The sequence below is a fragment of the Perognathus longimembris genome, chromosome 3 (genome assembly GCF_023159225.1).
Source record: "Perognathus longimembris pacificus isolate PPM17 chromosome 3, ASM2315922v1, whole genome shotgun sequence".
In the NCBI taxonomy this organism is placed as follows: Eukaryota; Metazoa; Chordata; class Mammalia; order Rodentia; family Heteromyidae; genus Perognathus; species Perognathus longimembris.
The window spans coordinates 50,231,696-50,259,516 of record NC_063163.1 but is presented as its reverse complement, the minus strand read 5'-3'; the positions used below and the strand labels follow the sequence as shown (position 1 = coordinate 50,259,516).

General features: G+C 37.6%; 1 protein-coding gene across 1 annotated transcript in view; it reads right to left on the bottom strand.

Moving 5' to 3' along the window:
• Positions 1–395: 395 nt before the first annotated feature.
• Positions 396–27,821, bottom strand: part of Sohlh2 (spermatogenesis and oogenesis specific basic helix-loop-helix 2) — a 45,957-nt gene continuing 18,531 nt past the window's right edge. Inside the window, exons 4-12 of the mRNA XM_048340600.1 lie at positions 26,686–26,747; positions 26,502–26,606; positions 24,326–24,425; positions 23,611–23,718; positions 5,792–5,939; positions 5,542–5,630; positions 4,802–4,923; positions 1,759–2,015; positions 396–416 (exon numbers count right to left, since the gene is read on the bottom strand). Of these exons, the coding sequence (XP_048196557.1) occupies positions 396–416; positions 1,759–2,015; positions 4,802–4,923; positions 5,542–5,630; positions 5,792–5,939; positions 23,611–23,718; positions 24,326–24,425; positions 26,502–26,606; positions 26,686–26,747 (1,012 nt within the window). The remainder of the gene's footprint in view (positions 417–1,758; positions 2,016–4,801; positions 4,924–5,541; positions 5,631–5,791; positions 5,940–23,610; positions 23,719–24,325; positions 24,426–26,501; positions 26,607–26,685; positions 26,748–27,821) is intronic.

The following is a 27,821-nucleotide window of genomic DNA, read 5'->3' as shown; positions in this document are numbered from 1 at the left end:
AGTTGTACTACCTGTGCTCAGTGACATAGGAATATCAATTCACTTTCTCAAACCTTATCCTGTCACTAAGTTCACAGGGGTGTTCCTTCTATTGTAAATTTTTCATAAATGGAATCATTTTTTGATGAAGAAAAAAGTCTCAGTCACCTAGGTCATTGGTTCCTATAGCTCTCTAGCTGGGAGTAGTCCAAGCATGTATATAAGTAAAAATATGACTCTTTCCTCTCTTTCTACCTATCTGCATAAGCTTTTAACACATTTAGTACATGTCAGACAATGCCAACTCTTTTGATACTCGTCTATGAATATGGGTTCCAAAATCCTTTCTCCTTCCTCTCTTCTGTATTGTCCAATTGCACCTGCAGGTAGTCTACAGTAATTTCAAACATGTGCTGTTAATATGCCCAATACTGCTGCTGCAGAGAAAGGAGAAAAATGCATTAATTAAATCCTGCCTGTACCTTCTATGTCCTAAGGTGACAGTTAGTGATTTTTCTAATTGTCGATGACTAAATCTACAGGTTTAAAAATACTTGTTAATAAAGTAATTCTTTTTTTAAACAATAATTTTGCAACAAAACACACATGGAATAAATATGTCAACAACTAAAAACTAACAGGCCAGGCTGGGTGATGCATGCCTATGTCCCCACTACTCAACCTAAAGCAGGAGAATTGCTTGAGCCCAGGAGTTAACGACCATACTGAGCAACGAACTTGGACTCCTTAGTCAAGCAATGTTGTAACTGTCTTTCATTTATACTGTCCTTGCTATTGAAATATTGATGGAATAAATCTGAAGCTACTTCATGTATTTCTTTGCAATTCTCTTTGCACTATTTTTCTCACAAAAATTTTAGGTTACTATTACTCTCACTTTCAGATGGAAAAAAACAACAGAATCTACCATCAAAGGACTGTACCAAGAATTCACCAGAACATTAAGTATGGATAGTATATAGCATTTACTTACCAAGTTCCCAAATATATTAGCTATTATCAATATCCAAAAGTATTGGCAACTATGTGAAGGTTATGAGAAGGCCAGTCTAGTCTGAGTTTTTCACTTGACCTGGGAGTTCATCTAACAAGCAAAGACTGCACAGTTTACACATGCTGATCTACTTGTCTGGAATGTTCTTCTTTTCACATCTGACTGTGAACCACTGATCTGGCTAATTCTTTGTCTTGAGATCTTGATTTAGAAAGTACTTCTCAGGGGTAAGCTGTCCCTAACTTCTCCTGAGACTTCAACTCCTATTACAATTGCCTGCTTCTTTGCAGCTCCATAGCACTTCTTAGAATAATGGCTAAGCATAATCCCAGAACAGAGCATAACAGGTACTCAACAACCACCTACTCTATTCTTAGTGACTGGAACAACAGGTTTGATGTGGTAAGAGTGACTGCTACCAGCCTGAGAAAGCAGCAGAAGGTGGGGAATGGGGAAGTGGGATTTGGCATCTTAGTAATTTTGAGTAGAAGTAGGAAGACAAGAGGATATTGGGATCTATTTGGTAAGGTCTCCTCAAACAAGCTGAGCCATATGTGGGAAATCCAGATAGTCAGTGCATCATAAGGAACAAGAACTAAACTGAGTTAATAGTACCTAGTTTGCACCCACCAAGCTGAGTACCTTAGAAATGATCTCAGCTTTTATGTTCCAATTTAACATCTTTTCAGCCACATTAATAATAATAAAGTACAGGTCAGGATGGAGAAGAGTTCAATCTGACCCACGGCCCTCCAAATACTTACCAAGCAGTTGGGTTGTGCTGTGTGTGTCTGTCCCAGCATGGAATTGCACTGCTGGGGAAGAAACTTTGAGACTTTGGGCATGGCTGATGGCAAATGAATGTCAATGTTCTGATTTGTAACGGCAGCTGAATTATAGGAAAGGATAACTTTAGAATAGTATTTGACAGCATGAAAGGAATTAAGGGAGAGGGCTGCACTGGGAATTCGAGTTTTATACAGATCACCAATAATACTCTCTGAAGTAGAGCTTGACTGACCTGTAATAAGAAAGAAAACAAATATCTATCAGCTCTGGGTAGCAATCTGTAGCTTTGAACTAGGGTATCAGAAATAAATTGTCCTCTATTTCATTTACTCACAATTTACACTTTTCCTACTGTTACACTCAAACACTGATGGCTAACACTTAATGCAATGTACACATTATAAATCAGTACTCAAGTATCATCTCTGTATATCTTGGTGTGTGTGTGTGTGTGTGTGTGTGTGTGTGTGTGTGTGTGTGTGTGTGTGTGTGTGTGTTTGGCTTTCATCATCATTGTAAGTGGTCATCCCTATAAAGCAAAGAATAATGTGGAAAAGAACAATTCCATTCAGCCATGAATAAAATTTGGCAGATTTTCCATCATGAAGTAGGTTATATGATTATTTTATATTTCATACAGTAACCAGAAGATGAGTTTTAAAATGTATAGTTAATAACAAAATCCAAGTAACATAGTGATTATATATTTTCTCTGGACTATCATGGGTCATACATAATGATTTATGCTTATAATCCTACATAATTGGGAGGCTGAAAATGTAAGTATCACAGTTAGAAGCCAGTGTAGGTAAAAAAGTTCACAAGAACCTCTTCTCAGTGCAGTTGTGCATACCCTTCGTCCTAACCATATGGAAGGCTAAAATTGAGAGGATAATAGAGCCAAGTTAGCTGTGGCATAAAAGCCTACTGTACTCTACCTTACTTAGGGAAGAAAGTTGGATATAGTGGTATGCACCTGTGATCCCAGCAATGAAAGGAGATCAAAACTCAGGCATATACCCAGGCAGGAAGCAAGACCCTATTCTAAAAATAACTACTGAAAAACAGGGCTGGCAATTATGGCTGAAAAGGATCTCACAAGTTTAGCAAGCTTGAAGTCTTGAGTTCAAATCCCCAGTACCTCAAAAATGAGTAATAATGAAACAATGCAATTGTATGTCTACTGTAAATACAAGTATACCTGTAATTTTTTTTGAAAAATATGTAATTGGAGGAAATGTGAACAGAGTTACAGAAAGAACAGAAAAAGGAAAGTTGACAAAGTCTAAACATGTCCACATTCAGGTTAGGCCGACTGCAGACACCTTGTGATCCTGAGTGCACATTTACTCTCTCTTGCTCTTGGTAGTGAAAGTAAAATTTGGAAGATGTAACTGATGGCAATTATTTTAATCCTCTTTCAAAAACAGCATGGTGGGGGGCTGGGAATATGGCCTAGTGACAAGAGTGCTTGCCTCCTACACATGAAGCCCTGGGTTCGATTCCCCAGCACCACATATACAGAAAACGGCCAGAAGGGGTGCTGTGGCTCAGGTGGCAGAGTGCTAGCCTTGAGCGGGAAGAAGCCAGGGAAGGTGCTCAGGCCCTGAGTCCAAGGCCCAGGACTGGCCAAAAAAAAAAAAAAAAAAAACCAGCATGGTGATTATGAACCTATATCATGTAAGTATAATATGTGTTCTCTGTTCTGTAATTCATTCACCACACACTTGCAGGAATGTGGTGCATGGAGAAATGCAAAAAAGAGGAAATTTTGTATGTAAGGAAGACTTTCCCATCACGTGGCATATAAAATCTCTAACTTCAAACTGTAAATGATAAATGTAGCAATAAGAAGATGACTAAGAAAATTATTCTATAAATCATTTTATGTTTAAAGACATTAAAATGGTGATGAGGACTGTATAACAATATTGTACACATTAAATGAAGTTAAAAACATCAGGAGACAAATGATTTCCAGTAACAATACTAGAGAGAAAACATACCTGAAAGAGGACTTGAAGAAAGTATATACAAGATGAATGGTAATGAGCTTAGCCAGTCATAAAAGGATTCATGTGGCTTTTTAAGCAGCAACTTATACATAAAATTGAATTAAGGCTTTCACTCACTGGCCTTCCAGGACTCCTACTACTTGAACATGCCATAAGTCTACAGTCCTAGTATATCTGTGTCTGTCTGAGAACGATCTATTTAGAAATGAGAAGTAAACTCACTGTCATGGAAACAGTGTTGCTGTGGCATGTAGACAGTGCACATATGTAAGAAATAACATTAACAGGCACATGAATGTGGCCTGACTTCTTCCTGATTTAATCTGGGAAGATTTAAGCATCCTGTGGAACACTCAGCCATAGCTATGTTAAGTAGTACAATCATGGCTCCTGGCAACTTTAGTTCCTATTCTCTTCTTCTTACTTAGGTCAGGATAAGAACCTATACTGATGAATAAATTTCCCCGAGATCTACTTGACTGTATGAACAAGGACAGCTGTGTTCTATTTTTGGCCACTTTCTCTTCTGACTTTAGACATCAACCCTAGGAACTTAATTGTTCCTGTGGCTCCTCCTATGTTCCCATCGATGCACATGGGACCTCTGCTGTGTACTTAACATGCTGGGTGAGCCACAGCCTGCCCTAACCTCATGGAGTCATATTATAGAGCAAGAATAGAAGCAATAAATACATCATACTAACAGCTGTTAAGTATTCTGAAGATAAATCCAGTAGAGAAACTTTAAGGATTTCCTGCACTGCATATGGAGGAGAAGGATGTGCAGTGTTAGTTGAGGCTGAAAGATGAGGAGTTTAAGGCCAATGTGGGATACACAGCAAATTTCAGGCCAATCTGTGCTATACACTGAGATCCTAATGTAGACCCAGCTATACTTGGTTCCCTCATGATGGCACTAAGTTCATAGGGGCCCAGCGATGCACAGGGTGTCTCTGCAGGTTCAAGTATCCCATGAGAGGCACAAGTGCTAGGTAAGGCTCACCTCTCATAGATTCATCCAGGGATCCCCCCGCAGCAGGCTCAGAATAAACATCCAAACACTTATCAGCCACCAACTGCATCTCTCTCACAGGTGAGTACTTGCTTGTCAACACAGTGCTTTTCCTTGAAAAGACAAAAAAAATCACTTAACACATTTCTCCAGGAAGACAACATAACACTGTTGAGTTCAAATGTTCTTCTATTATTCAAGTTCTAAAAATCCTAAGAGAGCCTCAATTTCATATACTTATATATTAGACTAAGAAGGGGAACAAGACCCCTGATGATTCTTTTTAGGAATGATTGGCTCTTTCTCTGCTGGTTCCCTTTATTTACATCATCTAATAAATCTAAGCAAGCAGTCATTTGGCTTGCCATGTTGTACCAATGAATTTAAGCACAGTTGACTGAAATTGAGCTCCAGACCCTTTGATGTCCAGGATAGAGGAACTTTGAGATCCATCATGCCCTGCTATACTGCCACTGTCATTACATCTTTAAAGCTCCCTTTTAACATCCTTAGGAATAACAAAAGAAGAGGGAGTCAAATGATGAAAGGATTATGAGCCTGAGAATATTATATATGTCTACCACCATAACGTAGTAAGTAAACATTGGCAAAGAGAAAGGTTCATTGGTCTATAACAAATGCATGAGCTTTCATGTGGATTTGTTGTCTTAGCTACAAATCTAGCAGCAGTATCAGACAAAAATAACAAGGAGATTTTGGATTCTCAATACCTTTGAGACATGACTGGGCCTTGGAGGCAAAGCTGGATGGCCTGTGGTTTCTTCCAATACTTCTTATTGTTCTTAATGGCTTCTGAAATCTAGGAAATACATTGTAGATGTACATAGATGCAGTCAGATGTAGATACCTTCACACATATACAGAAGCACATTTGCAATTACCAAAAAAAAATAAATGAATAAAATTACTGCATAAAAGTGTTGTTTACAAGGGTAAATCCAAGGCTTTGAGAGTGGATACCTTGCGCAAAACAGCTGGAGGGATCCTGTCCCGGACATACTTCACATAATCAACTGTTGCCTCAATAACTGAAGCCATATCATTCTTCCTCCCCTGCTCATATGGTAACAGAGCACGCAGCTGCTCACAGCAATACTTGATTCGTTCTCTGATCAAAGAGTTGTAATAAGAATAATTAGTCTCATTTTCTTCTTTGTGCAAAGACATTCATTCTATATTTTTTTGTAAAGACCCTGTTCCTCCCCATCTAGTCTGTTTCAGAGAAAGGCTGTATTCCCACCAGCCAGAAGCTCTCACAACCCCTGAACTCACTATCTCCTGGGACACCTACTCTTGTGCTACACAGACAACTGCAGCCAGGATACAATATCTTTCTCTCTCACCCAGGCCTACCATAGTTCACACAACAGCCAGACCCTGGGAAGAAACACCACGCTGGTATGGAGGGATACCTGCTGACAGTATACTCTCTGAACAGAGAATCACATTTTATAAACAAATTAACTATTCACAGTAGAAATCTAGCAGGCAAGTTCAATCAGGATCATCATGTCACAGGACTTGAAGTACATTTCTAATAGATCATTGAGCATCATGTAATACATGGGCTTTATGTGTATTGTCATGGCCTGAGCCAAAGGAAAATGAGAAAGCTATTTCCTTTCTGTGAGTTAGTACAGACAAATAAGATAGTATGCAAATCAGTACAATATCCAGTCTAATATCAGGAAACAAATGCTACCCTAATTCAGAAGATAAATACACATGAAATGTAGATTTAGCTGAATTAACCCTGATGCCTTAACTTATCCATGTGTTTTGCACTAGATATTGATGAATGACATATATACAAGGCAGCACTGCCATTGGCTAACTAGGAACTCAGGCAAATTATTAAGGTGCTCTAAATAAACCTTAGAATGACAAGAGATCAAATAAGAAATTTTAGTTTAATGTACAGACAAGTGAATAACTTAAACATGTTCTAGACCAGTGGTGTATTCACCAAGCTCTGGAAGTTCTGGGTATTCTGCAGGGTTGTCCAGAAAGGACAAAAGAGAGTCAACAATCTGAAACTTTCCATGCCCTTTGACATAGTAGTTTCATACAAATATCTATCTTTAAGAGACAGAGATGATATTTTTGTACACAAGTATACATCATCATTGTATTTTAGTAAAAGATGGAAAACAATTTAAACTCCTAACACATGAGAACTCCTTAAGTAAGCTCATCAGTTCAGTAGAGTATCATCTAGCAGTGGAAACAATGCTATAAAGCTATTGAGGGAAAACAGAATACAAAAATCCCTTTCCTAGTGAAAAAATGCTATCAAACCTTTTTTTTTCTAGTATTAGAAAAACTTTCAAACACCCAAGAATTGAAAGAATTATACAGTGAACACTTTAGGTTCCCACCACTTACAGTCCACAATTAACATTTACTGTCTGCTTTGTCATATATGTATCCTAGCATTTACACTAATGCACTTCATCACATTAACGTATGCTTGTTGTAGAGTGCAGTTCACTATAGCTTTGAATGTAAATTATGTTATTTCCAATAAAATCTATGAAAGATAAAATGCACAAGTCTTAAGGGTCCATACTATGTGCTTGGATAGACATAAACAACTATAACACAAACTCTAACCAACATTATCAGAAAGTTCCTTGTTTCTTCCCAGTTATTACCAATTTCCACCCCAAGAAGAGGTAACCACAAGATAGTAATTGTTAAAATGAAGTTAAATATTAGGACAACCTGACTGCAAAATTCTGCTTCTGTAAATGGCTTAACTCGTTTGTTGCTTGCTCTAACCCCTGCGTCAACACCCTACATCTTGTGCTATGCTTTTAACTTTATAAACCCCAGCTCAATGACTATTAGGGGTCGCAGTTTCAGTTCCCCAGTCTGTGCTGCGTCCCTGGCCAGTCGGTTGCTTTTTACTTTCCCAATAAATCCATCTTTGATTGAGACTGTCTCTGTGTGGTGGACTCTGGAGGGACATGGGTTTGATTCCCACTTGGGGTACCTCCCCCAGACCCCATAACATTCTGGTATTTCTTCCACCACACATTACTTTTGCTGGTGCTGTAGCTTCAACTCAGGGCCTGGTACCTGTCCCTGAGATTCTTGTGCTCAAGGCTGGCACTCTACCATCTGAGCCACAGCTCCACTTTCTGGCTTGTTCCTTCCCAGGCTAGCTTCAAATTGCTGTTCTCAGATCTCAGGCTTCTTAGTATCTTAAGATCACAAGTGTAAGCCATGATAGCCTGGTACCACATGCTTTTCTATAAGGTTTCCTTCACTCAACATGTTTCAGTAATTTACCCATGTGACTGCGTGTAGGAAAAGTTTGTTCCTTTCTATTGCACAATAGTTCCTCTATAGCATAAAAAGTCCATAGCTTATGTATCTACTTCCTTATTGATGAACACTTTGGCTGCTCCCAGTTTGGGTCATTACTAATATCAAACTATATCACCCTACATGTCTTTGTGAATGCATGCTTTTATTTCTCTTTGATAGTTAAGAATAGAAATGATGGGTCATTTTAAAAGTTTATAAAAACAGTAGTACCATTTTACACTCCCACCATCAAATGTTTCGACAATTACTATCAGTAGTGTTCATTTGGCCTTTCTGCAGGATAAAATTAGTGAGAAGAGATAAAGTCCTGGAAGTCCATTTCCATTTGTCATTATTTCCCTTCAACCTAAAAAAAATTCCTTAGCATTTTTACCTTGTTGGCCTGCTGGTGTCATAATCCTTGAATTCTTTTATATAAAAAATTTCTTATCATTCTTTGTAGTTTGGAAATAATATCTGATGGAAACAGAATTTATACACAAAGAAGCTACAAGATAAATTACACACACACACACACACACACACCAGGGAAAAGATAAATTACACACACATGCCAGGGAAAAGATAAATTACACACACACACACACACACACACACACACACACACACACGGGATTTTAAAAAAAAAATAGTGGGTCTGGGAATGTGGCCTAGTGGTAAAGTGCTCATCTTGTATACATGAAGTCCTGGGTTCAATTCCTCAGCACCACATATATAGAAAAAGCTGGAAGTGGCGCTGTGGCTCAAGTGGTAGAGTGCTAGCCTTGAGCAAAAAGAAGTCAAGGACAGTGCTCAGGTCCTGAGTTCAAGCCCCAGGACTGGCAAAACAACAACAACAACAAAAAGAACATATACCCTGAAACAGCAGACTGTATATTATTTTCAAGTGCATGTGGATTGTTCAGCAGAGGAAAACATAGTGTGGCCCCCAAATAAGTCTCTGAAAACATCAAAGGAGAGGAATCTTACAGTTCCTGCACTCAGATGATGACATAATTAAGAAACAAGTCAATATTTGCAAAAATCTCCAAACGTGGAAATCAAGTTATAACTTTCAAGTAGTCACTGGTTAAAAAAGAAACTCACAAGATAAATGAGAAAATATTTTGCACTGAACAATGGTAGAAACATATCAAAGTTATAAAGATACAACAAAAGTCTGCTCAGAAAAAGAAATTTGTTTTAGTTTTAAGTGCTTATAGCAGAAAAGAAGAAATTGTAATTACAGCTACGCTGCAGAGATAGGATTATGATTAAATGCCAGTCTAGGCAAATGTTAGGGAGACCATATCTCAACAAGTCAATTGTGTCAACATTAACCCATAATTCAAGGAAGGCAGAGGTAGGAGGATGTCTTCAGAAGCCCACCTAAGAAAACAAACTTTTAGAAAAAGACTGAGAGCATGATTCACTGGGTAGAAAAGTGCTAAGTGGGAGGAGAAGGATGACAAGTTGTTAAAATCAACCATCTACATTTCTACCCAGAAGACAGATGTATTAGCAAATCTAATCCAGCAACAAATAAAAAATATACTACAACAAAACAATGTGGAATTTAGTATTTTAATTAATGAACTGAACTGCTATTTTAAAAGAGTAGAAAAACTATGGAGTCATCTTAATACATACAAAATCTTACTTCTAGTTATAACAAAAACTTAAAGAGGATAAGGAGTCTTCGGTTAGCTGATAAAACACATACCCAGAAACCTACAGTTTACACTACACATGGTAGCAAAATCCTTAACATATTAACAAAGCAAGGACATCTACTTGCATCACTTAAAATTCAAAAAGATTACAGGGAGCTAGTCTGGGCAGTCAGCCAATAATTACAAATAAAAGCCACAGAGACGGGTAAGGAAATAGTAAATTGAGTTCATTCACAAATGATATAATTGTGTATATAAAATATTCTAAGATATCTACCAAAATTACTAGAAATGATAAGAAGATACAATGAAGTCACAGGATACTAGGATAGGCTAAAACAAAATAAATTTATTCTTCATGTTATTAGTGAAAATTTGAGTAAATTAACAAATTATAAACAGGAGTGTTCCGACAGCATTATTAAAACCTCACAAAATGTTCAGAAATAAACCTAATAAGCTACAAAATAATGATGAATTAAAAGTTCTTAGAATTATCAGTATCATTCAGCATCAATTCTTCCTCAAATGGATCTACTGAAAACGATTCTAATCAATAAATTGAAAGGATTATTTTAAACATTATATGAAAAGTCAAAGAAACAGTGATACTTTGGGATGGAAAGCCTGGAGAAGTTGGGTTTTTGATAGCACTGGAAAAAAGTAAAGAGACCCCATCTCAATCAATAAGCTGGATGTAGTGGTTCACACCCATTATTCCAGCTATGTGGGAGGTATATGTAGGAGGGGTGCAGTCTGTAGATGTATAACACAGGGCAAAAACTTGACACCCTACTTGAGAAATATCTAAAGCAAAAAAGAGCAGGTGGCAAGGTTCCAGTAGGTGAGCAACAGATGAGCAAGTGTGAGGATCTGAGTTCAAATACATGTAACAGCATTAAAAAAGAAATCACTTTTTAATATACATTATATACACAATCTATATATGGAATCTATATACATATACAGATATACAGATATACCTATATGCATAATATATGTAGATTTCATCTATACACACCATATATGTACATCTCTATACATACACATATGTGGAAGAATAGAAGTAAAAAATTAGTGAAACTTTTTTAAGAATATTGGCACTAAAAATAATGATAATGGGGCTGGGGGTATGGCCTAGTGGCAAGAGTGCTTGTCTTGTATACATGAGGCCCTGGGTTCGATTCCCCAGCACCACATATACAGAAAATGGCCAGAAGTGGCGCTGTGGCTCAAGTGGCAGAGTGCTAGCCTTGAGCAAAAAGAAGCCAGGGACAGTGCTCAGGCCCTGAGTCTAAGCCCCAGGACTGGCCAAAAAAAATAATAATAATAATGATAATGGGCTTCAGTTTTCAACCAGTAACAATGATCAAAGTATGTTGCGACTTTGTCATCTGCACAAGAAGTCTACGTGAATATGAACCTACTCCAACCAATCAGGTACATACCAATCTCATTTTATTCTTTGCCAGTTAAAAGTGATTTTGCAAGGCTGAAGGCAATCTGGGCTGAAGTTCTCAGTGCACACTAAGCCCTTGGGTCTCTGCTCTTTACAAATGTGTCTCAAGCTAACAAGAACTGACAGGAAGGAAATTTGGTTAACAGCTTCCAAAGCTCTGTGAATCCCTTGTTCTACCCTCTTAGAACCTCCAAGACCCAACCAATCCTTAAAAGCCTTCATTTGTAGGAGACTATGACAAAGTTCGCTAGTACTTCTTTCCAAGTAAATAGACATACTGAAAATTACTAAACCATCATTTACAAGAGTCAGATGCACAGAAAACATGATGGAATCACTTGGAAAAGCACACACCGTCAAGATAAAAACATGCTGTTGTATTACACATGTATCACGAAGGAGATTTTCTAACAGGTCCTTAGAAGTTGCTTTACTGAAAATTGACTCTTTGATTTCATTAATTAACAAAGAACAGGACAGAAACTTGACACCCCTGTCTTCATTTCTGAACTGTATTCCTTAGTCTGAGACATCCCCTCACTTTGGAATTGTTACTAAAAGAACAGGAAAGAAGGAAAAAAAGATTACCTGTAAAGAAATAGCAGAACCTCTGTATGACAGAGCAAGACAAATCACCCTTGCCACACTGATTTACTTATTCTGACCAAATGGCAAACGATGGCAAGGATAACAACTCCTCTGGAGCCCTTTCAGAACCAGGATGGAGATAATGATCAAGAGTCCACACTATACCTGTTTAATAATTATACCGAACTTCCACCCCTTGCCTCAATTCTTTAAGCCTAAAGGTCATATCTCTACACCAAATATCAGCTTAACTACTTACTTTGATTCTTCCAATTGCACAAATATGACAAATTAATTAAATATCATTTCTCTGCCCTTCACCCCCACCCCACCCCACCCTGTTGCTCACTCTTGTTTATTATGCCTTTCTTTTTTGGGGGGGTGGGGTTGGTATTTGGGTTTAAATCCAAAGTCCTGCACTTGGGCCTATAGCCTAAAACTCCTGTTAAAACTTCACCAAGAATATTAGAATTTCTAAGCTAACTTTTTATGAATATTTATTTATTTATTGTCAAAGTGAAGTACAGAGGGGTTACAGTTTCATACATAAGAGAGTGGGTACATTTCTTGTTCAACCTGTTACCTCCTCCCTCATTCTCCCCCCTCCTCCCTCCCCTTCCCCCTCCCATGAGTTGTTCAGTTGGTTTACACCAAATGGTTCTATAAGTATTGCTTTTGGAGTTGTCTTTTTATCCTTTATCTCTTCATTTTGATAATCCCTTTCCCTTCCCTAGTTCTAATACAGGTATATACAGTATCCAGGGTACTCAGATGAGATACAGTGATAGCGAGGGTACAACCACACCAAGTGGATACAAGAGGAACAACAACAAAAAAAGCTATGTTTTCACATGGCATGTTGAAAATAATTACAACAGTGATATAGCACTCATTTCCATAACATGGAGTTCATTTCACTTATATGTTCATTTCATCTTATATGTTCATAAAGGGCATAGCTATTGGGCTATTGTGATCCTCTGCTATGACTAGTGTAAGCATGTACTAATTATTCCCCATGAGGGAAACCATAGAGTCCATGTTTCTTTGGGTCTGGCTCACTTCACTTAGTTTGATTTTTTTCCAAGTCCTTCCATTTCCTTATGAATGGGGCAATGTCATTCTTTCTGATAGATGCATAAAATTCCATTGTGTGTATGTACCATACTTTCCTGATCCACTCATATACTGAGGAGCATCTGGGTTGGTTCCATATTTTAGCAATGACAAATTATGCTGCAATGAACATTGTTGTGCTGGTAGCTTTAGTGTATTCTTGTTTGTAGTCTTTTGAGTAGATGCCCAAAAGTGGGGCTACTGGGTCATAGGGGAGCTCTATGTTTAGCCTTCTGAGGAATCTCCATACTGCTTTCTAGAGTGGCTTAACCAGTTTACATTCCCACCAACAATATAGTAGGGTTCCAATTGGCCACATCCCCTCCAGCATTTGTTATTGTTTGTTTTCCTGATAATGGACATGATTACTGGGATGAGGTGGAATCTCAGTGTTGTTTTGATTTGCATTTCTTTTATGTCCAGTGATATAGAGCACTTGTTCATGTGTCCCTTGGCACTTCTCCTCTTCAGAGAAGTCTCTTTTTAGGTCTTTAGCCTGCTTGTTGAGGGGACTGTTGATTCTTTGTTTTGGAAGAATTTAATTTTTTTAGTTCTGCGTATATTTTAGATATCAGGCCTTTGTCCTCTGTATAGCCTGTAAAGATCTTCTCCCAATCTGTGGACTTTCTGTTTATCTTGCAAGCTATGTCCTTTGCCCTGCAGAAGTATTTGATGGCAGTCCAATTAGTCCAACCTTTCTTTGATTTGTTGCATTCCTGGGCATTTATTAAAGAAGTTTCATCTGATGCCAAAGAGCCCAAGTGTTTCTCCTATTCCTTCTTGTACTGGTTTCAGGGTATCTGATTTTACTTCAAGGTCTTTGATCCATTTGGAATTGATTTTGGTGCAGGGTGATATGTAAGGATCTAGTTTTAATTTGTTGCAGGTGTTGAACCAGTTTTGCCAGCACCATTTGTTGAAGAGGCTGTCTTTCTTCCATCCTATTTTTTATCTCCTTTATCAAAGATTAAGTAAGCATAGTTCTGCAGGCTCATTTCTGGGTCTTCAGTTCTGTTCCACTGGTCCTCAGGCCTGTTCTTGTGCCAATACCAAGCTGTTTTTATTACTATAGCTTTGTAATACAGCTTAAAGTTTGGTATTGTAATTTCTCCTGCACTGTTCTTTCTACTTAGGATTGTTTTTGCTATTCATGGTCTTTTATTGTTCCATATGAATTTCTGGATTACTTCTTCTATTTCATTAAAGAATGGTGTTGGGATATTAAAGGGTATTGCATTGAATTTGTGGATAGCCTTTGGCAACATTGCCGTTTTGACAATGTTAATCCTCCCAATCCAGGAGCATGGGAGGTTTTTCCATTTCCTTAGTTCCTTAGTTATACCTTAATTTCTTTTACCAGGTTTTTAAAGTTCTCATCATAAAGGTCTTTCATTCCTTGGTTAAGGTTATTCCTGGGTATTTTATGCTTTTTGAGGGTATTGCAAAAGGAATTGCTTTCCTGATTTCAGCCTCAGTCTTTGGGTCATTAGCATATAGAAAAGCCATTGATTTTTGAGGGTTTATTTTATATCCTGCTACTTTGCCAAAGTTTTGGATCAGCTCAAGTAACTTAGGAGTGGAGTCTGTAAGGTTCTTTAGATACAGGATCATGTCATCAGCAAAGAGTGTTTAACTTCATATTTTCCTATTTGGATCTCCTTTATGTCTTCTTCTTGCCTTATTGCTCTGACTGGGAATTCTAGTACTATGTTGAAGAGGAGAGGAGAAAGTGGACAACCTTGTCTTGCTCCTGATTTTAGAGGAAATGGCTTTAACTTTTCCCCATTAAGAGTAATGTTCGCTGTGGGTTTGTCAAAAATAGCCTTAATTATATTCAGGAATGTTCCCTGGAATCCTAGTTTCTCCAAAGTTTTTATCATAAATGCGTGCTGGATTTTATCAAATGCTTTTCCCGCATCTAGTGAAATAACCTTGTGATTCTTGACCTTGTGCTGGTTGATGTGGTGGATTACATTGATTGACTCGCATATATTGAACCAGCTCTGCATACAGGGAATGAATGCAGTTTGTTCACAGTGTATGATTTTTTTGATGGCCTGTTGAAGCTGATTGGCCAGAATTTTGTTGAGAATTTTTGCATCAATATTGATCAAGGAAATGGGTCTATAGTTCTCTTTCCTTGATGAGTCCCTGCCTGGTTTTGGGATAAATGTTATACTGGCATCATAGACTGTGTTTGGTAGCAAACTTTCACTTTCAATTTCACCGAAGAGTTTGAGAAATATTGGTATGAGTTCTGTTTTGAAGGCCTTGTAGAATTCTTCTGTGAATTGACCTGGGCTTTCCTTGGATGGGAGATCTCTTATTGCAGTTTCTAGTTCAATGCTGGATATAGGTCTGTTCAGAAGGTTTAAATCTTCATGGTTAAGTTTGGGCATATCAATTTTTGCTAGGAATTCATCCATTTCTTCCAGGTTCTCAAATTTATCGGCATAAAGGTTTACAAAATATTCCCTTATTGTGTTATGAATCTTGGTTGTTTCTGTGGTGATGTTACCTGTTTCATCTCTGATCTTGTTTATTTGGGTGTGCTGTCTTTGTTTTTTGGTCAGATTTGCTAGGGGTATATCTTGTTAACTTTTTCAAAGAACCAACTCTTAGTTTTGTTGATTCTATTTTTTTTTACCTAAGTCGCTTAATTATGATTTAATTTTAATTATTTGCTTCTGTCTACTGGCTTGCGTTGTTGTTCCCTTTCTAGGAACTTAAGGTACTTCCTTAAGCTGTTGAAGTGATGTTTCTCAAGTTGTTGATGTAGGCACTCAGAGATATAAATTTTCCTCTGAGTACTTCCCTTGCCATGTCCCAAAGGAGCTGGTACTTAGTGTGCTCATCTTGGTTTAATTCCACAAACATTTGAATTTCTGTTCTAATTTCTTCAATGACCCACTGGAGGTTCAGAACCATGTTTAGTCCCCATGGGATTTTCTGTAGTGGCTGTTTGAGTTGAGCTCTAAATTTATTCCATTGTGGTCTGAGAGAATGCAGGGAATGATTTTGATACTTCTGAATTTGTACAGATTTGATTTGTGTCCTAGGATGGAGAATGTCCATGTACTGCTGAAAAGAATGCATGTTCTGGTGTTGCTGGATGGAATATTCTGTAAATGTCGGTTAAGTCTATTTGGTCTATGCAGTTCTTTAGTTCTGAGGTTTCTTCGCTCAGTTTTTGGCGTGTTGATCTGTCCAGAGGTGATAGAGTGTTAAAATCTCCAACTATCAATGTGTTTGGATCTATGAGTGTTTTTAGAGTCAGTAACATTTGTTTGATGAAGTTAGGTGCTCATGTATTTGGGGTGTAGATATTTAGGATGGTTATCTCCTCCTGTAGGAGAGATCCGTTTATTAGTATGTAGTAACCTTCTTTATCTCTTCTTACTGTTTTTTAATTGAAGTCAATTTTATCTGATACTAGGATTGCAACTCCAGCCTGCTTATGGGGGCCATTTGCTTGGTAGATTTTATTCCAGCCTTTCACTTTTAGAAAATGTTTGCTTCTGCTGGGTAAATGTGTCTCTTGGAGGCAGCAGAATGTTGGCTCTTGATTTTTTGATCCAACTTATGAGCCTATGTCGTTTAATTGGAGAATTAAGTCCATTAATATTGACATGATTGAGAGAGGATTGTTTGTTCCTTTCATTATAGCTATCTTTTTAAAGGCTGTGTCTTCCCAATTCTTGTTCTAATATCCTGGTTTTCTATTTAGGGTTCATTTCTCTGTCTGTATTGTGGTCCTGATTATTTTCTATGTGTAGGACATCCTTGAGGATTTTCTGTAATGCTTGTTTGGTGGAGATATATTTCTCCTTATTGTGGAAGACTTTTATTTGACCTTCGGCTAGGAATGAGAGTTTAGCTGGTTACAGTATTCTTGGTTGGTAGTTATTTTTCTTTAGGGAGTGGCATACCTCATAACAGGTTCTCCTTGCTTTCATGGTCTCTGTTGAGAAACCTGGAGTCATTCTGAGTAGTTTTTTTTTTTTATATGTGATTTTTTTTTTTCTCCCTAACAGCTTTATGGATTCTTTCCTTGGTCTCTATGGATCCTGTGTCATTGGGATGTTCTATTCTGGTCTGGTCTGTCTGGGGTTCTAAATGCTTCTTGTATCTAGATAGGCCTATCCTTCTGGATATTTAGGAAGTTCTCTGCTATTATTCTGTTGAACATATTGCCTATTCCATTAACTTTTTTCTCTAGGTTTTCCTCAATAACTAGTAGCCCTAAATTGGGCTTCCTGATTGTATCTTGGAGCTCCTGAAGCAATGTTTTCCTTATTGGGTGGGTTTTTTATAATTATTTTTTGTTCTTTTTCCATAAAGTCTAGGGAATCTTCAGTTCCTGAGATTCAATCCTCTGCTTCATCTAGTCTGCTCTGCCGGCTAGCTACTTGATTTCATATCTCCCTTCCTTCTGACTAGTCTTTCTTGAAGGCTTCCACGTCTTTGCTGTAATTTTCCCTTAGGTCCTGTATGGACTTCTTTATTTCACTAATTTGGTTCTGAGTGCTGTCTCTCGAATCTTTTAGCTGGGTAGGTATCTTTTCATAGGACTTTTTCCCTTCTGTTGGAGTTCATTTCTCTTTGTATTTGTGGAAGCCATGAAATCCTCTATTAATTTATGGGTGGATTCATCATGCTCATGTATTAATCTTTGGCGCACCTCCTCACGCTCTAGAATACTTGTCTGAAGAGAATCAAACTTTTCATTTATCATTTTTTATCAGCAGACTTTGTAGAGCATTTTGAAGGTTCTCCTCTGGGTCTTTGATTGACTTCTCTGTTTCCTGCTTATTCTGAGTGGGAGATGAGATTCCCTGGCCTACCATCTTTCTGGTGCTTCTTCTGCCCATTTGGATTGGAAATGCCAATCTACAATCACCTGTGAGCAATGTTTAAGACCCAAAGCAAACCTTACCAAGCCCTGTTGTATAAATCTTAGAGGTTCATAATCATATACAGATACCTTCCCTCTCTTTTTTATATATAAAAGCAGATTTGGTGTCCCCGCTGAATACAATTTTAATCTAACAACCAACCCTGAGGCCTGTATTCATTAGCTACTTATTTACATTTATAACCATGAGCAAGTTTGTTCTTACGTTTGGTTCTTTTTGGACTGGTGGGATTTCTCTATGAACCCCTTTGACTCACTCAGATTGAACAAGGATACCCTCTAGTCTGCCAATAACCAGAGGTTAATAGAGTCTGGAGGTCCTGGAAGTAAATTTAGGAGGGTAAGGAGTAGTGAAGAAAATGTAGTAAAAGGAATGGGGGATGATGATTTTGGTTTAGTTTCAGTGAAGTGGAAAGGTGGAAAAGAGTAGAATCGGAAAAAAGAGCAATATTAAAATGATATACACTGGAGAGTCAACAAAAAAGAGCAAAGGTATTAGTCAAAGGAAAGTAATTTTAAAGAAAAAATGTGAAAAGAGAAACAAAGAAAAACACAAAAACAAAAATATTAAAAATGGATAAGAACAACAAGAACAGACAAACATACAAAGCGAAAGGGAGTTTTCCTTGTTTGGGTGGGCTCTTTCCAGCCTCTGGTTTCCTTGTGATGGTCTACAGTCTGCTTTCCTGCTGCTTGGCTGGTTTGATTTGCTTTCAGCTTGCAGGGGATGGATCTGTTCTGACCCTTCTCCCCGATTAGTTAAATCCTAAAGCTCTATGGTTCACACAGCCTGCAGGTAGGAGTTGGGTGTCTTCTGTAGTTGGGGGATGTTGAATAGTTTCAGGAACTGGGGCTCAGGTCTGTGGTGGGGTTGCTGCTTTTAACTTCTGCCTCTGGCTATGCTGAGGAATCAATTAGCAGGGTGGGGCTCCTCTGGCTTGGTTTACTTGGTTGAAAGCCTCTGGCCATGGGGAAGTATGTCCCACCAGGGTGGGGAGACCTTCTCCTGGGCGGAGCTGGCTGTGTGATTTACCTCAGTTTGCTGGTAGGAGTTGGGCGCCCTCTGTGAAGGGGACATTGATCAGTCTTGGGAACTGTAGCCTCTCTCCATCTGTTTGCTCCGTGCTGCCAGTAGCTGCTTGCTGCTGCTTTCAGTTTTGAGTTTAGAAATTCAGGCTGCTGGGGAGTCAGCAGGGGGCACCTCTGGCAGAGTTTACCAGAGTCTGTGAGCCGCAGCCCCAGGGAAAGGTCCTCCCACCTTGGTGGGGAGACCTTCTCCTGGGCTGAGCTGGCTCTCACTATTCAGTTGCTCTTGCTCTTTTCAAAGATGGCCCCTTCGTCCTCGCTTTCCCCTGGCCTGCTTTATTTCCACTCTGCTCTGGCCTGGTCTATGCCGGAGTCAAGGATGGCACTTTGCTCTGGTGGTGGGGGAGGGGCTACCTTCCAAATGCTGCTCTGTGGGCGCAAGTGAGAATGTCTTTCATAGGGTACTCACACTTTCTCTGGAATTTCCATCTGTCTGTGCTCAGCCTGAGATCCGCATCTGTCTGCCGTCATCTGGAGGGTTTCTTCCTGGTAGCTTCTGTATGCTGTAGGTACGTAGTGCCGGGCGCTGCACCGGCACTGGCAAGAAGGCGGGACACGGCCCGGAGCTCAAATCTGTGTTTTCAGGCAAGCAGACTTGATTTTTCCTTTCTGGCCAGAATCCCTATACTGTTAGAACTTAATTGTGCTGTCTTTCTAGGAGTAAAAGTTTCTCTGGAGTAGTAAAACTGGGATCTCTGAGGGAGCTTAGCTAGGGATCTGCTGCTCCTCCACATCTTCCATGGAAAGCCCTAAACTAACTTTTTAATAAACCTATTCTAATAAATAAAAATAGGGATAGTACAGTAGTTTAAAAAATTGCAACTACAAATATTCAAAACTTTTGGCCACATGCTTAATATCTCTAGCATAGTGTAACTGTGTTATGCTAAGCTGTTTCAAAGCAAAACAACAAAAGATAAACCATGTGTAACACAGCTGACTAGTATAGTAGAAGGAGGAGGAAGGGAAAGGGACAGCAAGTAACCCATTAACACTGTTTAAAAGGTATAATCACAAGAGTGAAGATTAGTCTTCCCATCACCCCTACATAGCTTCTAGACATGTGATGTGTTGTCTTGTACCCTCCTCACTTGGATAGCCAAAGCCAAAAACTACCAAAAGGCCTTTTAATGTCTTATAGGCATAACTTCCTAGCTGAACCCTGCACAAAACACCAATCGATAAAAAATATGAGAGGAAAATGGATGCAACCAGAGTATAATCAACCTCAAGACTTCTTGCTCTTCCTCCATGTTTTCATTTGTAATATACACTAACACATTGAAATCTGGCCCAGTGTCATCAAAATCTCTCATTTCACTTTGAAATACACCTCACACCTCTACTCTCTCCTTCCTTTCACTTATTTATTTTTCTCATCTTTCACTTCTTATCTTTCTGCCACGAGGCTTCTTTCCTAACCATGTAAGGAAAATAAATAGTCTTTGATGAGATTAGTAACATTTAAGTTTTACTAAATACAAATAGTCAACTATAATACTCTGGAATAATACTATAATACCATAATGTAGACTATATATTATATTCCAAATATCATAATGTAATCATATCACAGTACTCCTGAGGAACCTACTCCCCTGCAGCTCTCCATGCTGCTTGCACTTGATTTTCTTCTTATCACCATCATGACTTTTCCTTCTTCCCAGCATCTTCCCTGATGCCTGTACCTTAAATATTGAGATTGTCCCAAGGTTCTCTTCTCTACTGTCTCTCCCCTCATTACAGTCATCCACTGCTTCAATAGATGCTATGCTCTGACACCTTTCACCCCATGTTTCCAGCTTAGATAATGCCAAAGTGGCAATTTCTTATTCCACCGAACTCTGCCAGCATTCAAACTCAATAACTAAAATGTTCATCTTCCACCCTTTAGACTGCCAATCTATTAGACCTCCCAGTACACTACCAGAAGCTCACTGGACTCTTCCTTCAGCCACAGTCATATTGAGTCTACCAATTTAAATACCTAAAACTGGCTTTTCTCCCTCCCTCTCCCCTTTCTTTCTCCCAGAGATAGTAAGGCTTTTTAATTGGAATATGTTAAATTGTACTTTATAAAGGGTTTCATCATAAAGGTTTCCATATATGCATAATGTGCTTTGATCATATTCAGCCCCTCTAGTACTTTCTTATTCAACCCTCTGTTCCCTCCCTTTCCCACCTCCCTAGCAGTGAATTTCACTTTCATAGCCTTGGTTGTCCCTATGCTATTTCTAATACCACTGATCAGGGTACTGCTCCTCCTTACTTACTTATCACAGGCTTCCTCTAGTCTCTGAACTCAATTCCCACTAGTTAGAGTGTTATTCCTTTGCTAAAACCCTTTTCAATGGTTGGGCAAGAGTCCAGGGTGCCATTCAAATACCATGGCACAACAGTTCTAACTCTTACCTACTAGCTTCTAACACCTTCTCTTGCCTTCTATCACTAGAGTCCTGACAGCCAACACAATACCTGCAATTCCATGAAGTCACTGGACTCTTTCATAATACCAGCCTATTTCTGCTATTCCTCACATCTGTAATCTGAGAATGGTTTGTGATATTTTCATACATGCCCACAGTGCACTGTGAACAAACACATCCCTTCAATCTTACTCCCAATCTCTCTTTCCTGACCCCTTTTCCCAGCTTCTGAATCAAATACATAGTGACTTTCCTTGTATGCTCATCTTAACTATCCCTTCAAAGAACCTTGCTCCCTCCTGTCTCAGATAACTCTGAGTATGCATAATCTGTCTCTATCATGATTTTTATTGAAATGTCACTTTGTATAATAGCCTATTTATAAGTCTGAGCACTAGACAGAGACCCCCTTTGAAGGGAGGAATTTTTTTTTACATCTCAGTTTTACAATCATGTTGTGGCATATAGTATATGCCAAGATATTTCTTCAATGACTAAATGACTGAGTGACACTTACTTAGTTGCCAGATTTTCCGGTTTCATTTTGACTTTTAAAAATATTGAGAAAAGGGCTGGGGATATGGCCTAGTGGCAAGAGTGCCTGTCTCATATACATGAGGCCCTGGGTTTGATTCCCCAGCACCACATATACAGAAAATGGCCAGAAGTGGCGCTGTGGCTCAAGTGTCAGAGTGCTAGCCTTGAGCAAAAAGAAGCCAGGGACAGTGCTCAGGCCCTGAGTCCAAGCCCCAGGACTGGCAAAAAAAAAATATATATATATATATATATATATATATATATATATATAGAGAGAGAGAGAGAGAGAGAGAGAGAGAGAGAGAAAAGCTACGAATCCATGAAAGTACTTCTCCCTACAAATGAGAAAGCTCAAAAACTGCTGTATCAAGGAAGCAAAGGGGTGACACTATCCAAAATGAAATGTACTCTTTACCTGACTTATGTAAACTATAACCCCTCTCTGTACATCATCATTTCTATTGTCATTGTAAAGTTAATGCACTCAGGGGTTACACTTACATAAGCCAATGAGTATGTTTCTTTTTTAACAGTGTCATCTCTTCCCTTATTTTCTCCAAGATTTTCCCTCCCAACCCACCCCCTCCATAAGTTGTATAGTTCATTTTCAACACAGTATCTAGTGAATATCACTGCTGCATTTGTTCACCCTTTGACCCATCATTCTACATTCTTCCTTACCCTTCCCAAAACAGATAAACTTACATATAAGACAAAAGGTACAGAAATCAAAACAGAAAAAAAAAAAAACAAGAAAACCCTCATTTTTATTTCTTGGAGTTCATTGCAATAAACATCACTTTATATGATTATATGCACATAGCTATTGGGTCTTTGTGATTCTCTTCTAAGAATAAACTTTTGCCTCACTGTGCATATGTTTAGAGTCCTATATAATTTAACATGTCTAAGTGTAATTTTTTTTGTCTTTTACCATCCAATGTGTTTACTTGTAGATTTATAAGTACATTTAAATGAGGGATGGCATACAATCTACTAACACCCGCCACCCCACAAACAGCCCTCAAAGAAACAACAACCCACTTAATAAATGGGCTAAAGACTTAAGAGACTTCCCAGAGGAAGTAAGAATGGCCAATAGATACATGAAGAAATGTTCAACATCTCTGGCCATAATAGAAATGCACATCAAAACAACATTGCTATTCCGCCTTATACCAGTTAAAACGGCCATTAGCAAAAAAACTATTAACAGATGCTGGCAGGGATGTGATCAAAAGGGAATTCTACTACACTGTTGGTGGGAATGTAAACTTATTCAAGCACTCTGGAAAGCAGTATGAAGGTTCCTCAAAAGACTAAACATGGAGCTTCCCTATGACCCAGCTATTCCAATGCTGGGCATTTATTCAATAGACCACAAACAAGGCCACACTCAAGCATTATTCAAAAGAACACAAACACCAAACTGGAGCTACCAGCACAACTATACTCATCCCAGCATTGTTTACCATAGCCTAGATTTGGAATCAATTCAGATGCCCCTCAGTAGAAAAATGGATCAAGAAAATGTGGTACATATACACAATGGAATTCTATTCTTCCATTACAAAGGATACTGTACCACTCATAAGGAAATGGAAAGACTTGTATATCATTTTTATAATAATTTAAAAAAATTTTTAAAGGGCCGCATCAGTATTTACCTTCTCATCTTCTCTTTGCTTGAATGAAGAAAAACCTTTTTGCTGTTCTCAAAATCTGACAATGAGGCATTTAATTCAAGTCTAATGTCATGTCTTACAGATTTTGTGCTAGAAATAAGAGAAAATCATACCACACATTAAAAGCAAAAATTGTCAGGCAATATTAAACAACAAGCACCAGTTCACTAATCAAATGGTGATTCTCTAAGTCTTTTGCTTCAAATTTTATGTTTAAGGTAGGCATATTTTCATTCAAAATTTCAAAAGAATGAATTAAAATCATCACAAAATCAATGATTGACCCAAGTCCTAAAATGCACTGATACAATATAACAGATATAATCAAAATGAAAATTTCTAACTTCATTCATTACAATTATCCCAAACTAAGACAATATCCAACTGACTATGGCTCCAATTCCAACATTTTGACTTTGTGATGATGTGAAAGCATACTAATACCACCAGGCCATTTTCACTTTCAGATCTCGGACTCCTGAGTAAATAGCATTACAGACATAATCCATCAGTGCCCAGCTAATATATGTAGTCTTAAAACACAGAAAATCTGTCATCCTTCTACAAAAGAACATTTATTTTTGAATCAACCTCAGTATTTAAGAGAGCATCACAAGCTACCTGTCCTCCAGAGATCTTTTTAGTGAAATGCAGACCATAAAAATTGCAAATACAAAAAAGTACAACAAAAACTAACCGAGCAAATAGATTGGCAGAAAAATATTCCAGGTGTTTACTGCTGCAGCTCTGCAAGGAAAATGTACGTTCTCCAGTCCTCAGAGCATTTTCATTCTTCACTGAACCTTTTAAAAGAGACCCATTTTAATTCCAAAATCACTAATAATGATTTTACAAATCAGTATTTTTAATGGAAGGCAATTCATAGATTTTAGTTGGTGAAGCATAAAACCAGTCAGGTTAGAAAGTAGAACTAGAACACTATGTAATTTTTATCCTAGGGTATCTTCTTTACAATCACATTCTAGGAGCTTAGTGACAGGTGTGCTTAAAACATTCAACTGAGTTTACTTATCAAAGTCCTATTTATAGGTACATGTCAAGACAGAAAATATGCATGAGTCTTCATTAAGCAGCTGCATTGTCAAAATATGGCCTCTGGAAAAAAAAATTTGCAGCTGTTCATCCTGGGAGTAAAGATGAGACAACTGGAAGCAAACATGGTCATGACCAATAGTAGGAGGCCAGCAGGTAATAAGTAGCTGCTCTATTTTCACTGAGAACCAGATAAGGAAAGCCTGCAAAAAGAGAACTTGGCCACCATGCCTAGCCACATACAGTGAGAAACTCCAGGGCCAGGAGCCAAGGGGTCTACAAAGCACACTCACTAATCTGAATATTTAAAGACAACATTTTAAAAGGCAGGTGGGTTGAATCTTGTTTCATCTAGAAAAGACATTTATACATAATAATCCTGAAAGTGTTTTCAGGTCAATTTTAAGAAAACCTACCATCTCAATTTTAATTTAAAAGTTTTAATTTTTTAAGAAGGAAATGTACTCATTCCCTGGCTTACGTAACTGTAACCCTTCTGTGCATTACCTTTACAATAACAATTTAAAAATGTAAAAGCAAAAAAAAAAAAATGTTTCTAGCCAGATACTGGTGGCTCACCCCTGTAATCTTAGCTACTCAGGAGGCTGAGATCTGAGGGTCATGGTTCAAAGCCGTTCAAAGCCAGCCTGGGTGGGAAAGTCCAAGAGATTCTTAGATCCAATTAACTACTAAAAAAATAGAAGACGTGGATTTGTGGCTCAAGTGGTATAGAGTACCAGCCTTGAGTGGAAAACGCAAGTGAGAGCTCAAGGCCCTGAGTTTAAGGTTCAGTAACAGTACAAAAAAATGTTTACAGCCTTGCAGAAGCATAATTAACAATTAAATTAAGATTCACAATACATTTAGGGTGGACATCAGAAGGTGATGTAAACAGATAGTATGAATAACTTCAATCAAGTTAATTGCTTTACCTTTGACAGGTAATGTAATTACTCATTTTCTTCTCATACATGTGATAGGAACACTTAAGATTCACCTAGTTAGCAAAATTTAAGTATTCAATACAGTACTGTTAACTGTGGTCATCAAGCTATACATCTCCAGAATTTACTCATCTTTTTAAAAACAGATCAAACTTTGTACCCCAGACCAACATCTCCTCACTTGATCTCATCTTAGTTCTACAACAACCAAAGTCACTGAACAATATTAATTTCTGTAGTACTTTAATTTCAGACATGGAATCTGTTCTTTGACAAGAAGGGTTAATTTAATCAAAGTGATGTTAGTAATACACATAATACAATAGATAAAGAGATTAGCAATGTGGCGTGTTGACACTAATTGAAGTGTTGACACTAATTCTCTAAGAATCTAAAAGAGAAAGGATAATCATTCTTCATCACAAGAGGCAACTTATGTACAACTATTTTGCAATAAAGCAAGTATTCAATTCCAGGTTAGTGCCTTGGTTTTTAGATATTCATTTAAAAACACAGTATAAATAATTTCATTTTATGTGAATAAGAAATAATGGTAGTCAGTTCACAATAAAATGAAACTATTTTGCTGCAACAAAGGAAAACAAAACAACAAAAGCTATGTGCCTATCACACACTGTATTATGTAACACATTGTAAACCTCTAAAGATGTCATCTATTTTTCTCTTTATTAAACTTATTTTTTCTTGAATATAGCTAAAAAGACTACCTATTCATTACAGTACACAGGAAACAGTTAAACCTGAGAAAATAAAGGTATTTACTGGGAAGTACATTTTTAAAATGTACAAATGTAGAATGTACAAATAGAATTCTATGTAGAATTTTCAATCTTTTAAAAATGTATTTTAACTTACCACCATTTGTGAAATATGCTCTCCAGTATTTTAGCACAATATTCATTTTTTCCGTTGTCAGTGGTTCACTTAAAGTAATATCAGCTCCATATCCTGAAACACAACCTAAGAATCTGTGGGTTAAATAGTGACCTTATTATTTCTATTTGAAGGAAAACAAATGCTATATCCAGCAGATACATACCTTTAAAATTTTCAGGGATTATAAAAACAAACAGCAAATGTATATTTTCCCTCTTGTCAAATCTGAGAGAAAGAAATGTTATAATTAAGCAAAATCAACATTCAAACAATTAAATTCTATCTAACTTAACTAGGAGCTGAACTACAGTGGTTTTTTTTATTTCCTTAAAACCTAAAACAATGGCATTAATATGGAAATTTAGTAAAAGTAGCATCTCAAATCATTGAGGGAAATGATTTATTCTTGAAAAAGGAAAAATAATTTAGACCTTTTTCACTTGAGTTGCTTGTCAGTTAAGTTTATCACAAAAATTGGATAAAAAAGGAACATTACAGGGATAAAATCATCAAAATCCAGAATTTCAGAAAGTTTATCGGACTAGGGGTACTTTTAAATAAATAAATATATATATATATGAGGTAGGTATCAGTGGCTCATGCCTGCAATGCTAGATAATTAGGAAGCTGAGATCTGTGGACCATATTCAAAGCCAGCCTAGGCAGGAAAGCCCACAAGACTCTTATCTCCATTTAACCACCAAAAAGCCAGAAGTTGCGCCATGGCTCAAGTGGCATAGTGCTAGCCTTGAGTGGAAAAGCAAAGGGACAGACAGTACATCCAGGCCCTGAGTTCAAGTCCCAGGATTTTCACAAAAAGAAAAAAAAAAGACATACAGAATAGATATATCTAACTGAATAAAAACATATGAAGATCAATAAAAAGATAAAAACAGAGAAAGGTAAATTGAATCTTAATTTGTATATAGTTTTTTTAATCAGCAGAAAAATGAATATTAAATATTTGGCCAATATTAAGGAATTAGTCATTTCAGACATGATATCAGTATTATAACACTTTCTTTATGAGGAACTTACTAAACTATTTATGTATGAAATAAAATAATGTCAGATTTGCTTTACACTAATCCACTAATGGGCAGAGGATCTTGGGAGAGAAGAGACCTGAAACAAGACTGGCTGATCACTGCATTATGGAGACCTACATGTGCATCATTCTATTCTACTTCTATATACTTAACGTTTTCAAAATACATCTTCAAAAATTTCAGAGTTATAGTTAATTAAACTCAGGGGTCCAGGTGAACTTTGGTATTTGCTAAAATGAAATGACTTTCC